The following is a 15,000-nucleotide window of genomic DNA, read 5'->3' on the forward strand; positions in this document are numbered from 1 at the left end:
GCATGGCCCCCTGCAGCTGACTGCGCTGAGAGAGTGTGTGTGTGTGTGTACCGAGTACAGGTATCTCTGGTTGAACTGATGCATGGCCCCCTGCAGCTGACTGCGCTGAGTGTGTGTGTGTGTGTGTGTGTGTGTGTGTGTGTGTGTGGGGTCATGTACCGAGTACAGGTATCTCTGGTTGAACTGATGCCTGGCCCCCTGCAGCTGACTGCGCTGAGAGAGTGTGTGTGTGTGTGTGTGTGTGTGTGTGTGTGTGTGTGTACCGAGTACAGGTATCTCTGGTTGAACTGATGCATGGCCCCCTGCAGCTGACTGCGCTGAGTGTGTGTGTGTGTGTGTGTGTGTACCGAGTACAGGTATCTCTGGTTGAACTGATGCATGGCCCCCTGCAGCTGACTGCGCTGAGAGTGTGTGTGTGTGTGTGTGTGTACCGAGTACAGGTATCTCTGGTTGAACTGATGCATGGTCCCCTGCAGCTGACTGCGCTGAGAGAGTGTGTGTGTGTGTGTGTACCGAGTACAGGTATCTCTGGTTGAACTGATGCATGGCCCCCTGCAGCTGACTGCGCTGAGAGAGTGTGTGTGTGTGTGTGTGTGTGTACCGAGTACAGGTATCTCTGGTTGAACTGATGCATGGCCCCCTGCAGCTGACTGCGCTGAGAGTGTGTGTGTGTGTGTGTGTGTGTGTGTGTACCGAGTACAGGTATCTCTGGTTGAACTGATGCATGGCCCCCTGCAGCTGACTGCGCTGAGAGTGTGTGTGTGTGTGTGTGTGTGTGTGTGTGTGTGTACCGAGTACAGGTATCTCTGGTTGAACTGATGCATGGCCCCCTGCAGCTAACTGCGCTGAGAGTGTGTGTGTGTGTGTGTGTGTGTGTGTGTGTGTGTGTGGTTACCGAGTACAGGTATCTCTGGTTGAACTGATGCATGGCCCCCTGCAGCTGACTGCGCTGAGTGTGTGTGTGTGTGTGTGTGTGTGTGTGTACCGAGTACAGGTATCTCTGGTTGAACTGATGCATGGCCCCCTGCAGCTGGCTGCGCTGAGACTGCCACTGCTCGAAGTTCCTCACGGACTCCATGGTCGGCCGCTGCCATGTGGTGGTGCGCGTGTTGTGATCCACGTAATAAATCCGGCCGCGATTATCCACCCTCCGCTCCCAGCTGCACACGTTAGAGTCAACAATACACACACACACACACACAGGTTAGCAGAGCCGCATCAAAACATCGTTAAACATACACACGAAAAATATCTGTTCAATTAACGCTTCATTTCCACGCGGTTTTAATACATAGTCATGTATAGACCCCGTCATGTATAGACCCAATCATGTATAGACCCCGTCATGTATAGACCCAATCATGTATAGACCCAGTCATGTATAGACCCAATCATATATAGACCCAGTCATGTATAGACCCAATCATATATAGACCTGGTCATGTATAGACCCCGTCATGTATAGACCCAGTCATGTATAGACCCAATCATATATAGACCTGATCATGTATAGACCCCGTCATGTATAGACCCAATCATATATAGACCCAGTCATGTATAGACCCAATCATATATAGACCCAGTCATGTATAGACCCAATCATATATAGACCCAGTCATATATAGACCCAGTCATGTATAGACCCAATCATATATAGACCCAGTCATGTATAGACCCAATCATACATAGACCCAGTCATGTATAGACCCAATCATATATAGACCTAGTCATGTATAGACCCGGTCATGTATAGACCCAATCATGTATAGACCCGGTCATGTATAGACCCGGTCATGTATAGACCCGGTCATGTATAGACCCAATCATATATAGACCTGGTCATGTATAGACCCAATCATATATAGACCAGGTCATGTATAGACCTAGTCATGTATAGACCCAATCATATATAGACCCGGTCATTTATAGACCCGGTCATGTATAGACCCCGTCATGTATAGACCGGTCATGTATAGACCCGGTCATGTATAAACCCGGTCATGTATAGACCCCGTCATGTATAGACCCGGTCATGTATAGACCCAATCATATATAGACCTGGTCATGTATAGACCCCGTCATGTATAGACCCAGTCATGTATAGATCCGGTCATGTATAGATCCGGTCATGTATAGACCCAATCATATATAGACCTGATCATGTATAGACCCCGTCATGTATAGACCCCGTCATGTATAGACCCAATCATATATAGACCCAGTCATGTATAGACCCAATCATATATAGACCCAGTCATGTATAGACCCAATCATATATAGACCCAGTCATGTATAGACCCAATCATATATAGACCCAGTCATGTATAGACCCAATCATATATAGACCAGGTCATGTATAGACCTAGTCATGTATAGACCCAATCATATATAGACCCGGTTATGTATAGACCTGGTCATGTATAGACCCGGTCATGTATAGACCCAATCATATATAGACCCGGTCATGTATAGACCCCGTCATGTATAGACCCCGTCATGTATAGACCCCGTCATGTATAGACCCGTTCATGTATAGACCCCGTCATGTATAGACCCAATCATTTATAGACCCGGTCATGTATAGACCCGGTCATGTATAGACCCGGTCATGTATAGACCCCGTCATATATAGACCCGGTCATATATAGACCCGGTCATATATAGACCCGGTCATGTATAGACCCAATCATATATAGACCCGGTCATGTATAGACCCGGTCATGTATAGACCCGGTCATGTATAGACCCGGTGTGTGAGGTCACGTGTCTCACCCCAGCGGCAGCGGCTGCGGTCGCTCCCAGGTCGTCGTTCTCGTGTTGTGATCCACGTAATACGTTCTGCCGTGAGGATCCTTCCTCTGTTCCCATCTGAGAACACACACACACACACTGAGATTATAGCATGACAGACAAGTGTGTGTGTGTGTGTGTGTGCATATATGTGAGTCTGACCTGGGTGGCAGTGTGTGTGTGTGTGTGTGTGTGTGCGTATATGTGAGTCTGACCTGGGTGGCTGTGTGTGTGTGTGTGTGTGTGTGTGTGTGTGTGTGTGTGTGTGTGTGTGTGTGTGTGTGTGTGTGTGTGTGTGTGCGTATATGTGAGTCTGACCTGGGTGGCTGTGTGTGTGTGTGAGTCTGACCTGGGTGGCAGTGTGTGTGTGTGTGCGTGTGAGTCTGACCTGGGTGGCTCTGTGTGTGTGTGAGTCTGACCTGGGTGGCAGTGTGTGTGTGTGTGTGTGTGTGTGTGTGAGTCTGACCTGGGTGGCTGTGTGTGTGTGTGTTTACATTTACATTTACATTTATGCATTTGGCAGATGCTTTTATCCAAAGCGACTTACATTCCATTCAAGGTACACATTTTACATTATTGTCAGTTCTTGCTTTCCCTGGGAATTGAACCCATGACCTTGGCGTTGCTAGCGCCACGCTCTACTGGTTGAGCTACAGGAAAGCCTAGTGTGTGTGCGAGTCTGACCTGGGTGGCAGTGTGTGTGAGTCTGACCTGGGTGGCTGTGTGTGTGTGTGTGTTTGTGTGAGTCTGACCTGGGTGGCTGTGTGTGTGTGTGTGTGTGTGTGAGTCTGACCTGGGTGGCAGTGTGTGTGTGTGTGTGTATGTATGTATGTATGTGCGTGTGTGCGCTTTTGTGTAAAAGCAGGGTGTTGTGATGCCTCTAGTGCAGTACTGTGGGATGAGAGGTAAGATGCATGCCTGTTTGCTTACTTGCTTGCCAGCCTCTTGCTTACAGCTAACTGCCGCTGGCTAGCCCCTAGTGGTGAATAGGGAAGCAGCTACGGTGTAAGTCTACCCATGCCAGTACAAAGCCTCTCCTTCACCAAGACTCCTGTCAGGCCTCCACGTGGCTACACACGGTAACTGGGTGCCTTGCGGCCTCAGGCTAACTTGACAGGGGATCTCGGAGCTGCGGTGGTCCCCAGAGGTCATTCCACGATCAACCACCGCCCCGCTGTCTTTCGGGTTAGTCTGGTAAGACTAAGACTAGGGGAGCACACCCTGAAATCAAAGCACGTGCTGGTAGGCGTACATTAAGGCAGTTCTCCAACAGACCGGATTTCTGGCAGCCTCCTGCAGCTGGGGGGGGGGAACCGGTCGTCCTGGATTCTTTCCTTGCCATTGGATTACATCCCCCTACAGCAAAGTAGTGGTGTTGGAGCAGGCGCATCTCTCTCACCACTTAAATCACTTCCTTGCGCAGGTATCTTCTGTTTATCTTGTGGTGTTTCTTCAAGATTCTCTTTCAAGTCCACTGGCGATGGAGTGCTTGGTAACGGGGGCAGGACTGAATGATCTGGGAGTCCCTAGCTCAGACTCTGCACAGTGGCGACACGGGGTATATGGTCGTCAGTAGCTGGAATGAGTGGCAGCTGCTCCCGGCAGACCCCTGTGTGTCTGAGCAGTCCTATTAAGGAGTCGCACTGCTCACCCCATCTGGGGAAGGATCTAGAAAAGGTGATCTAAACATTGTCCACTCAGATCAAACCTGGATAGGATACCGCACCTATCAGGTCATTCCGTTTCAGCGGTCGAAAAATTCAAAATAAATATATTCCATTACGCATAGCAACATGGAACATTAGAACTCTCCTGGACTCTAACTATGGCACTAATCGACCTAGTCGAAGGACAGCATTGGTTGCTGCTGAGCTTAAGCGTTACAACATTGACATAGCTGCATTAAGTGAGACCAGGCTTCTGGGAGAAGGATCATTAAAGGAGGAAGGTGAGGGCTATACTTTTTTTTGGAGAGGATACCCTACAGGAGGACAGCATCTGCATGGCGTTGGTTTGGCCATTAAAAATAGCATCCTCCCAAACCTTACTGAAGCCCCAATTGGCATCAGTGAAAGGCTAATGTCACTCCGCTTCCCTCTTGTTGGAAAGCAATATGCCACTATTTTCAGTGCTTATGCACCTACTCTTCCATCAGAAAAAGAGGTGAAGGATAGTTTCTATGAGACATTGGATGAGGCCCTTAGGAAGGTTCCACAAAATGATAAAATCTTGCTGCTGGGTGACTTCAATGCAAGAGTAGGAAGGAATAGTGATATTTGGGATGGAATAATTGGACATCATGGCATTGGAAATGTAAATGCCAACGGATTAAGACTCTTGAGTCTCTGCGCTGAACACAGCCTTATCATCACTAATACCATGTTTCAATTAAAAAACAAATATAAGACCTCTTGGTTACACCCACGATCCAAGCATTGGCATCTGCTAGACTATGTCATTGTCAGACAGAATGATATGAGAGATGTGCTCTTAACTCGAGCTATGAGAGGAGCTGAGTGCTGGACGGATCATCGGATGATTGTTACCAAGGTAAACCTGAGGATCCAGCGGGCAGTACATCTTAGAAAGGCAGCGTCAGGGAAGCTAAACTGCGCAAGGCTCCAAGATACTGAAGTACGGAACAACTACCGATGCTCTGTTGCTAAGAAACTTCAGGACATTGACTCTCTTCTCAGGAATGAAGAGACAATCGACAGCAAATGGAGTTACATAAGTACATCTCTTTATGATGCAGCAGTTGAATCTATTGGAAAGCACAAGAAAAAAAACCAGGATTGGTTTGACGAAAATTCCACACATATTACCACCCTCCTTAAAAAAATGCATATTGCCCATAAAGCCTTCCTTAATAATCCAACTTGTGAAACTCTTAAGAAGGTCTGGCACGGACAGAGAAAAGCAATGCAAGGGACCTTGCGGCAACTGCAGAATCAGTGGTGGATATCCAAGGCCCAGCAGATTCAATCCTTTGCAGATAACCATGATATGCATAATTTTTATAATGCAGTTAAGGCCATTTATGGCCCAATATCTTACTCGATCTGCCCCTTGAGATCAGCTGATGAATTGACCCTCATTAAGGACCAAACAGGTATTGTTCAAAGATGGGGAGAGCATTTTCAAGCCTTATTAAACCAAAAGGCATCTGTTGATCTTACAGTGCTGGAGGAACTACCAACTTTACCAAGCATTCAGAGTCTTGATGTTCCACCTTCTTTTTCTGAAGTGTATGCTGCAATCAAGAATTCGAAAAACAGCAAGTCCCCTGGGCCTGACTGTATTCCTGCTGAGCTCCTGAAGGAAGGAGGGTACCTCTGCACAAGGGCAATCCATCAGTTCATCACCCTAGTGTGGCAGCAAGAAAATATTCCCCAACAGTGGAAGGATGCAAATATTGTCACAATATATAAAAACAAGGGTGACAGGTCCATTTGTGAAAATAGTAGGGGTATCTCTCTTCTTTCAGTTGCAGGTAAAGTTCTGGCAAAGGTAATGCTCCATAGACTTGTTAATACTATCTCAGAAAATCTATTGCCTGAATCCCAAAGCGGGTTCAGAGCAGGTCGAAGTACAGTGGACATGATATTTACCACACGCCAGCTGCAGGAGAAATGTCGCGAACAACATAAGAACTTGTTCATTGCTTTTGTGGATCTTTCCAAAGCCTTTGATTCTGTAAATCGTGACATCTTATGGGAAGTGCTTTTGCATTTTGGATGCTCTGTAAAGTTTACCACATTGCTACGACAGTTCCATGATGGGATGACTGCCAAAGTGACATTGGGTGGACTAGAATCTGCACACTTTGCAGTAGGCACTGGAGTAAGGCAGGGCTGTGTTCTTGCACCAGTCTTGTTTAACATCTTCTTACTGTGTGTCACAAAGCTGCTGCATAAAGAAATGGAAGAAGAAAGTGGCGTTACAGTGGCTTATAGACTGGATGGTAACCTGTTTAACATCAGGAGGTTCCAGGCAGTCACTAAGCTTCAGTTGGTTCGAGTGCTGGAATTGCAGTATGCAGACGATTGTGCCTTGGTGTCACATACTCCAGAAGACTTACAGAATACTCTTAATGCTGTTGTTAAAGCATACAGCAGGATGGGTCTAGCTGTGAATATCAAGAAAACGGAAGTCCTTTGTCAGTGGTCCTCGGATCCTCCACAAAAGCCACCAGTTTTCACTGTTCATGATTCCACACTTACTATAGTGCCACACTTCAAATATCTTGGCAGTTATCTATCAAATGACTGTAGCATAGATCAAGATATTCAATATAGGATCAAGCAGGCTGCATCTTCATTTGGGAGGTTGAGGAAAAGAGTGTTCAGTAACACAAATTTAAATCTCCACACAAAGATTGCTGTTTATCGGGCAATCTGCCTCACCGCCCTTCTGTATGGTTCTGAGACATGGACTATCTATGCTCGACATCTGAAAATGTTGGAGTCTTTCCACATTAGATGCCTGCAGCGTATCCTTAAGGTGACTTGGCAAGATCGAGTGCCACATGTTGATATCCTGAAAAAAGCGAACTGTTGGAGTATAGAAGCAACTCTAATGCTATACCAACTTAGATGGCTTGGTCATGTGGTGAGAATGCCATCAAGTCGCTTTCCACGTAAGGTATTGTACGGGCAATTACATCTTGGATGTCGTTCTGCAGGAGGTCAAAAAAAGAGACTGAAAGACCAACTAAAAGCCTCTCTTAAGAAGTGTGGGATGAACCCCTTATCCCTGGAAAGTAGTGCCGCAAACCGTACACTCTGGCGGCAAACATGTCAGAATGGAGCACAAAGCTATGAAGCCAGGAGAATTGAACTTCGCCTGTCTAAAAGAGATCAGAGAAAACAGGCAATGCTTGTTCCCGCACCCCCAAGGCAATCCGGAGACACTTTTACATGCCCTGTCTGTAAAAGACAGTGTGCTTCCCGCATCGGACTTTACAGTCATCAAAGAACACACAAGTCATAGAAGAAGTCATCATCGGACATCGATGGACTACCAGAGAGAGAGAGATGTATGTGTGTGTGTGTGTGTGTGTGTCTGACCCGGGTGGCAGTGTGTGTGTGTGTGTGTGTGTGTGTGTGTGTCTGACCCGGGTGGCAGTGTGAGTGTGTGTGTGTGTGTGTGTCTGACCCGGGTGGCAGTGTGAGTGTGTGTGTGTGTGTGTGTGTGTGTGTCTGTGTTAGGGCTGAACGATATTCTGTTTTAACATCGACATCACGATGTACGCGTGTGTGATAGTCCCATCGCCGGCACATGTGGTGTGAAGGGTCGTAGCCTGTGGTGTGTGAAGAGAACGGCAGCACACAGCGAACACCAGTGTGATGCTGGAGTGACATGCCTGTTCCTGAGCCTGCACTGCACATTCACGGCTAAAATACGCGACGAAGAGGATCCGAAGAGGAAAAAAAAGGTTCGTACCAGAAATCATCTTTTTGGGACTATTTCGGCTGCATAAAGGAGGATGTTGAACAAAAAGAGGCACTGCATGGAGTGTCTTGTGGCCACAAAACAAGAAAACCACCAATGTGTCTGATCACTTTAAACGGCACCAGATCTTTACGACGAATACAAAGCAGGGCTCGACATTAACGCTCGTCCGGGACATGTGGGTGTTCTGAAGGGACGAGTGACAGATAATATTACTTGGCTGACGGACAAGAGCCTGATTAAAACAAAAAATAACTAGCCAATCACCGAAATGAAAGAATGATTGTGCATTAGTTTAGTGTTAGTGGCGATGGATAGCGGATAATATATGATGAACTGATGATTTTTCCTGAAGTCCATCACGACTGTAAATGACACTGATTTCATATGACAACTAATTAACATTCACTTAAAGTCACTTACAGTTTAGATGCAATGTTTAGTGTTGTTGTTCTATTTCAGCAGCGAAAATCGTTCACAGCAGACCCGTAACACGTCTCACTCACAGCAACGAGTGTGAATGATTCAGTTTTGAATGAATCGTTTGAATGAACGACTCAGTGACTCACTCGTTAAGACGGTCACCTGCTGCCACCTACTGGAGGTTTAGTTTCCTGTTTACACACTTTCCAACATTTCTTAATATCACGGAAGGGTAATTATTGACTTTAGCCTGGATTGATGGCTCTCAATATCGCAATATATATCGTTGGGGGGGAAAATATCACAATGTAATTTTTTTCCAATATCGTGCAGCCCTAGTGTGTGTGTGTGTGTCTGACCTGGGTGGCAGTGTGTGCGTGTGCGTGTGTCTGACCCGGGTGGCAGAGTGTGTGTGTGTGTGTGTGTGTGCGTCTGACCCGGGTGGCAGTGTGTGTGTGTGTGTGTGTGTGTGTGTGTGTGTGTCTGAGTCTGACCCGGGTGGCAGTGGTTCTGGTCCGGCTGCTGGCGGTTGCTGCTGCTGTGGTTTTCCTCCATCAGGGGGCGAGCTGGAGCTGGAGGCAGCAGGAGTCTGAGAGGCTAAAGATGGAGGAGCAGCGCCACCTGCAGGAGAAGAGGAAGCACTGCAGGACCCATCAGCAGCAGCAGGAGCGGGAGCAGCGCCGTCCTCATTATCAGCAGAACACTCACGGCCCCGCCCATTCACTGACAGACAGACAGAAAGACAGAAAGACAGACAGACAGACAGGCAGACAGACAGACAGACAGACAGGCAGGCAGGCAGGCAGACAGTGAGACAGTCAGTAAGACAGGCAGACAGGCAGGCAGACAGACAGGCAGGCAGACAGACAGACAGGCAGGCAGACAGGCAGGCAGACAGACAGAACGACAGACAGAAAGACAGACAGGCAGGCAGACAGGCAGGCAGGCAGGAAGGCAGGCAGACAGACAGACAGACAGACAGACAGTGAGACAGAAAGACAGACAGGCAGGCAGGCAGACAGACAGACAGACAGTGAGACAGACAGGCAAACAGGCAGGCAGGCAGGCAGACAGACAGATAGATAGATAGAGACAGACAGACAGACAGACAGACAGACAGGCAGACAGACAGACTCGTTATCATCGTCCATCGGCAGCTTTAAATATTCATCATGGGTATTAAACAGGAAGTGACATGTGCCTCTCACCGGCTGTGCTGCTCACATCACTGTTGCCGGGCTGTGGAGTGGGCGTGGCCTTCGGACTGGGAGTTGGGTGTGAAGGGGAGGAGTCTCTGTCTCCATTGAGGAGAGGGGAGGGGCTAATCTCACTGTTGGCAGATAAGGTGGGCGGGGCTTCAGTCTCAGGTCTGTCTGAGCCATTCACAGACCTGCAGAATCAAACATCAGTCAAAGTCAAAGGTAAGGATACACTTCTGTGACGATTTGATATATATCACGATACTGAACTCACGATTCGATATATATCACGATGCTGAGCTCACGATTCGATATATATCACGATATTGAACTCACGATTCGATATATATCACGATACTGAACTCACGATTCGATATATATCACAATACTGAGCTCACGATTCGATATATATCACGATACTGAGCTCACGATTCGATATATATCACGATACTGAACTCACGATTAGATATATATCACGATACTGGGCTCATGATTCGATATATATCACAATACTGAGCTCACGATTCGATATATATCACGATACTGAACTCACGATTAGATATATATCACGATACTGGGCTCATGATTCGATATATATCACAATACTGAACTCACGATTCGATATATATCACGATACTGAACTCACGATTCTATATATATATCACAATACTGAGCTCACGATTCGATATATATCACGATACTGAACTCACGATTCGATATATATCACAATACTGAACTCACGATTCGATATATATCACGATACTGAACTCACGATTCGATATATATCACGATACTGGGCTCATGATTCGATATATATCACAATACTGAACTCATGATTCAATATATATCACGATACTGATCTCGCGGTTCGATATATATCACGATACTGAACTCACGATTCGATATATATCACAATACTGAGCTCACGATTCAATATATATCACGATACTGAACTCACGATTCGATATATATCACAATACTGAGCTCACGATTCTATATATATCACAATACTGAACTCACGATTCGATATATATCACGATACTGATCTCACGATTCTATATATATCACGATACTGATCTCACGATTCTATATATATCACGATACTGAACTCACGATTCTATATATATCACGATACTGAACTCACGATTCTATATATATCACGATACTGAACTCACGATTCTATATATATCACAATACTGATCTCGCGGTTCGATATATATCACGATACTGAACTCACGATTCTATATTCTTCCTGCTTCCTGCTTCGCTACTGTTCGGACGCTCTTGCTTACTGCTCCGCGCTTTGCTCTATCGCTTCTATATTTTATCTCATAACTTCAACTTCAGCAAATCAACACAGCGCTCAAACAACAAAGCTTAACTTTTTTGATAAAACTTGAAACTCTGGAGACTGGATTACTACAAAAAAGCGAACACTTCATCTGACCAGCCTCTCCCTTCCATCAGCTTACATTCCGGAAGGGAAAACACAGCTGCCTACTATCGAAAGGATAAGAAAATGCCTCTTTTAGTTCAAGAATCTACTTGCTGCACAAACTGCCACAGACTTTCACAACGGATTGCAGTTCTTGAAACAAAGTTATTTGCGCAACTACCAAACCGGACGAATCACACAGCAGAGCTTCATCACGAACGTCCGCTGCACACAGCTGGTGAGTCCCGTAAATTTAGTGCTACTCAACAGATAGAGAAACAAGTAACTGATCAACACATTAATCGATGGCACAAACAGGGGGCAAGACCCAAACGCACTCGAGACGTCAGATTGTCACAAGCTTCATATATTGCTGCAGTAGCATGCTCTACCCCAGACACAAGGATTGCAAACAGTAGTTTCCGACCACCATCGATACATCTCAAAAACAGATTTGAAGTATTAATGAATGAGGGTGATGAATCCCAAAACGTGATGAATGTGATCGAACACGGATTGCATCAGCCCACAGCTAACACTAATGCTAACAGGCGCTCAAGGTCGAGCAGACAGCGGCCCTCAGCTCAGAGCACAGCCGAGCCAAGGACTCTGATAGTGGGTGATTCCACAGTCAGAAACATTAGCAGCAGAGAGACAACTACATGCTGCCTTCCACAAGCAACCATTTCTGATGTAAACAGGGAAATTCAGAACATCCTGATAAAACATAAGACCGCAAATCGACTTATCATTCATGTAGGGAAGAACGATATTCAGAGAGAGCAGTCAGAACTCATTAAAAGGGATTTCAATGAACTTTTTGAAACACTTAGCAAACTGAAAGTTCAGCCGTTCATCAGTGGACCACTGCCAGCAAGAGGAACAAATAGATTCTCACGGTTGCTTGGGCTTAATACATGGCTGCAAAAAACCTGCATGATGAAGGGAGTGAACTTCATCGACAACTTTAATCTCTTCTGGAGCCAGAGACAATTGTTTACATCAAATGGCCACCACCCAAACAAACTTGGTGCAAGAGTGTTAAAGGACAATATTTATTTTTCCCTTCATCATCCTTCAGCTGTGTGTTCTAACCCACTCAACCTGATACAGAGTATGGACGACCACAGGACTTCTTTTCAGCAGCTGAATGGACATGTGGCTGACACATCCCACAAGGACAATGATAAGACCACGCCCCCACAACAACAATTGCTCACGGACACACTCCCAGCTGAGCCCTGCCCACAGAGCTCACTACAGACTGACTGTGAAGGATTAGATCTGCTCCAAGATTCAGCACCCAAGGATGATCTTCTGGAAAATGGACAGGGAAGCCAGGACAACATATTTCAGCTTCCGATAACACCAGAGAAACAGCCCCTCTCACCGGACATGTCATTCCTCTCTCCAGCATCCCCGCATCTGAGCTTCTCAGAGAAAATGGAGGACTTGGTTCATGCTGGAATCAGACTATCACACTCGATCGCTATGAGCCCCCAAATATCGACCAAAAATCGTGGAGCCCCACAAACACCAAAGCCTGTGGGCCCAGCTCGTCCTCGCCCTCCTCCTGTGAGATTTCTTCGGTCACAACGTCAGGGCCCACACCCGCCTCCATCTGTTGTAGGTGAACCAAAAACAACTGATTCCAGCTCTCAGTGATGTGTTTTGGGTCCCCGCTATGATAACAGTAACTCTATCAAATGTTTACAAAACAAGGGGGAACCCAGTGTGCCTGCCTCTTTCTCTATCTCTGTTCTGTTACGTGAAAGAAAGTCTAAGGCCTTGTCAGGCCGTTTAATAAACCAATATAATCTGCTGCCTGTTACCTGCCAAAATAGGATTAATGTGGAGAAAAAAATTATTACTGTTAAGTTAGCGCTTTTAAACATCCGTTCACTTAAAAACAAATCATTTCTAGTCAATGACTTAATAACCACTAACAACCTAGATTTTTTGCTTCTAAATGAAACGTAGTTAGAAGAAAACTGTAGTGCAACAGTCCTCAATGAAGCAGCCCCTCCTAACTTTACTTTTATGAGTGTTTGCAGATCTGTTAGGAGAGGTGGGGGTGTTGCTGCTCTTTTTAAAGATTTCTATCAATGTAAGCAAGTATCATTTGGTGACTATTTGTCTCTAGAATATATGGGTATTGTGTTAAAAGGTTCTCCACGCATACTGCTTATCATTATTTATAGGCCTCCGAAATACTCTGCAGGCTTCACTGAGGACTTTATAGAACTGTTATCAATAATTTCCTCAGAGTTTGACTGTTTTGCTATTGCTGGGGATTTTAACATTCACATAGACAATATTGAATCCAGTAAAACAAAAGAGCTCATGACTGTTCTTAACACTTTTGATTTGACACAGCATGTAAATGGACCCACACACAATCGTGGACACACTCTAGATTTACTTATCAGTAAGGGTCTAAACATTTCATCAATTGTTATTAAGGATGTGGCACTGTCTGATCATTTCTGTATTTTCTTTGATATATCAATCTCTCCTGCCATTGAAGCTAGATCTGTCTCTGTCAAAAAGAGATGCTTAAATGAGAACACTAATGTGCTGTTTATGAAGGCTTTATCTCTAACACCAAGCATATCTGCAGACTCTGTTGATTTTCTCCTTGACTCCTTTAACTCAAAAGTTAAGAGTGTAATTGATGATATTGCTCCTCTAAAAGTCAGGAAAAAGAGTACCAAACAAAAAGCACCTTGGAGAAACTCAACAGCAGTTCAAATAATGAAAAGACAATGCAGAAAATCTGAACGCATGTGGCGGAAGACAAAACTTGTAGTCCATTATAACATCTATAAAGACACCCTTCATGCTTTCAATGTTGAACTAGGCAAAGCTAGACAGACCTTCTTCTCAAATATTATAAACAAACACATAAACAACACGCGCACTCTTTTTGCTACTGTCGAGAGACTAACAAACCCCCCGAGTCAGACTCCTAGTGAAATGCTCTCAGACAGTAAGTGCAGTGAGTTTGCTTCCTACTTCTCCGAGAAAATCAATAATATCAGAAAGGCGATCAGCACATCCTCTAGTTGCTCTGGGGTCAGTCAGATCATACCAAACCCTCGGAAAATTACCATGTCAGATTTCGACGCTATTGACTGCAAAATTTTAGAAGACACAGTACAGCATCTTAAAACATCAACCTGTGCCCTTGACACACTCCCCACTTCTTTCTTCAAAAGTGTGTTTAACTGTTTAGAAGCAGATCTCCTAGAAGTGGTAAACTCCTCACTTCTCTATGGGACTTTTCCAACCGCCCTTAAAACTGCAATAGTTAAGCCTCTTCTGAAAAAGAGAAATCTGGATAACTCCATACTGAGCAACTACAGACCAATCTCAAATCTCCCCTTCATAGGCAAAATCATTGAAAAAGTTGTTTTCAATCAGTTGAACAAATTCTTACGCTCAAATGGATACTTTGATAATTTTCAATCTGGTTTCCGTCCACATCACAGTACAGAGACAGCACTCATAAAGATTATAAATGATATTCGGTTAAACACTGATACAGGCAAAACATCAATTCTGGTACAACTGGATCTCAGTGCCGCATTCGACACTGTTGACCACACCATACTTCTAGACAGGCTGGAAAACTGGGTCGGGCTTTCTGGGATGGTCCTCAAATGGTTCAGATCATACTTAGAAGGGAGAGGTTATTAT

The 15,000-nt window shown here is 45.3% G+C and overlaps 1 protein-coding gene and 1 non-coding gene across 3 annotated transcripts in view; both read right to left on the bottom strand.

The window, feature by feature from the left end:
• The window catches only part of LOC137064122 (NEDD4-like E3 ubiquitin-protein ligase WWP1), a 60,951-nt gene that overhangs the window by 17,128 nt on the left and 28,823 nt on the right, over positions 1-15,000 (bottom strand). For both annotated transcript variants that reach the window (XM_067435450.1, XM_067435451.1), the window contains 4 exons: positions 9,876-10,057; positions 9,162-9,390; positions 2,773-2,868; positions 986-1,160 (listed from right to left, as the gene is read on the bottom strand). In XM_067435450.1, coding sequence (XP_067291551.1) covers positions 986-1,160; positions 2,773-2,868; positions 9,162-9,390; positions 9,876-10,057 — 682 coding nt within the window. The remainder of the gene's footprint in view (positions 1-985; positions 1,161-2,772; positions 2,869-9,161; positions 9,391-9,875; positions 10,058-15,000) is intronic.
• trnaa-agc (transfer RNA alanine (anticodon AGC)) lies at positions 3,378-3,452 on the bottom strand. The gene has a single exon. It is a non-coding gene; the product is annotated as a tRNA-Ala (tRNA).

Source organism: Pseudorasbora parva, chromosome 24 (genome assembly GCF_024679245.1).
Source record: "Pseudorasbora parva isolate DD20220531a chromosome 24, ASM2467924v1, whole genome shotgun sequence".
Classification (NCBI taxonomy): Eukaryota; Metazoa; Chordata; class Actinopteri; order Cypriniformes; family Gobionidae; genus Pseudorasbora; species Pseudorasbora parva.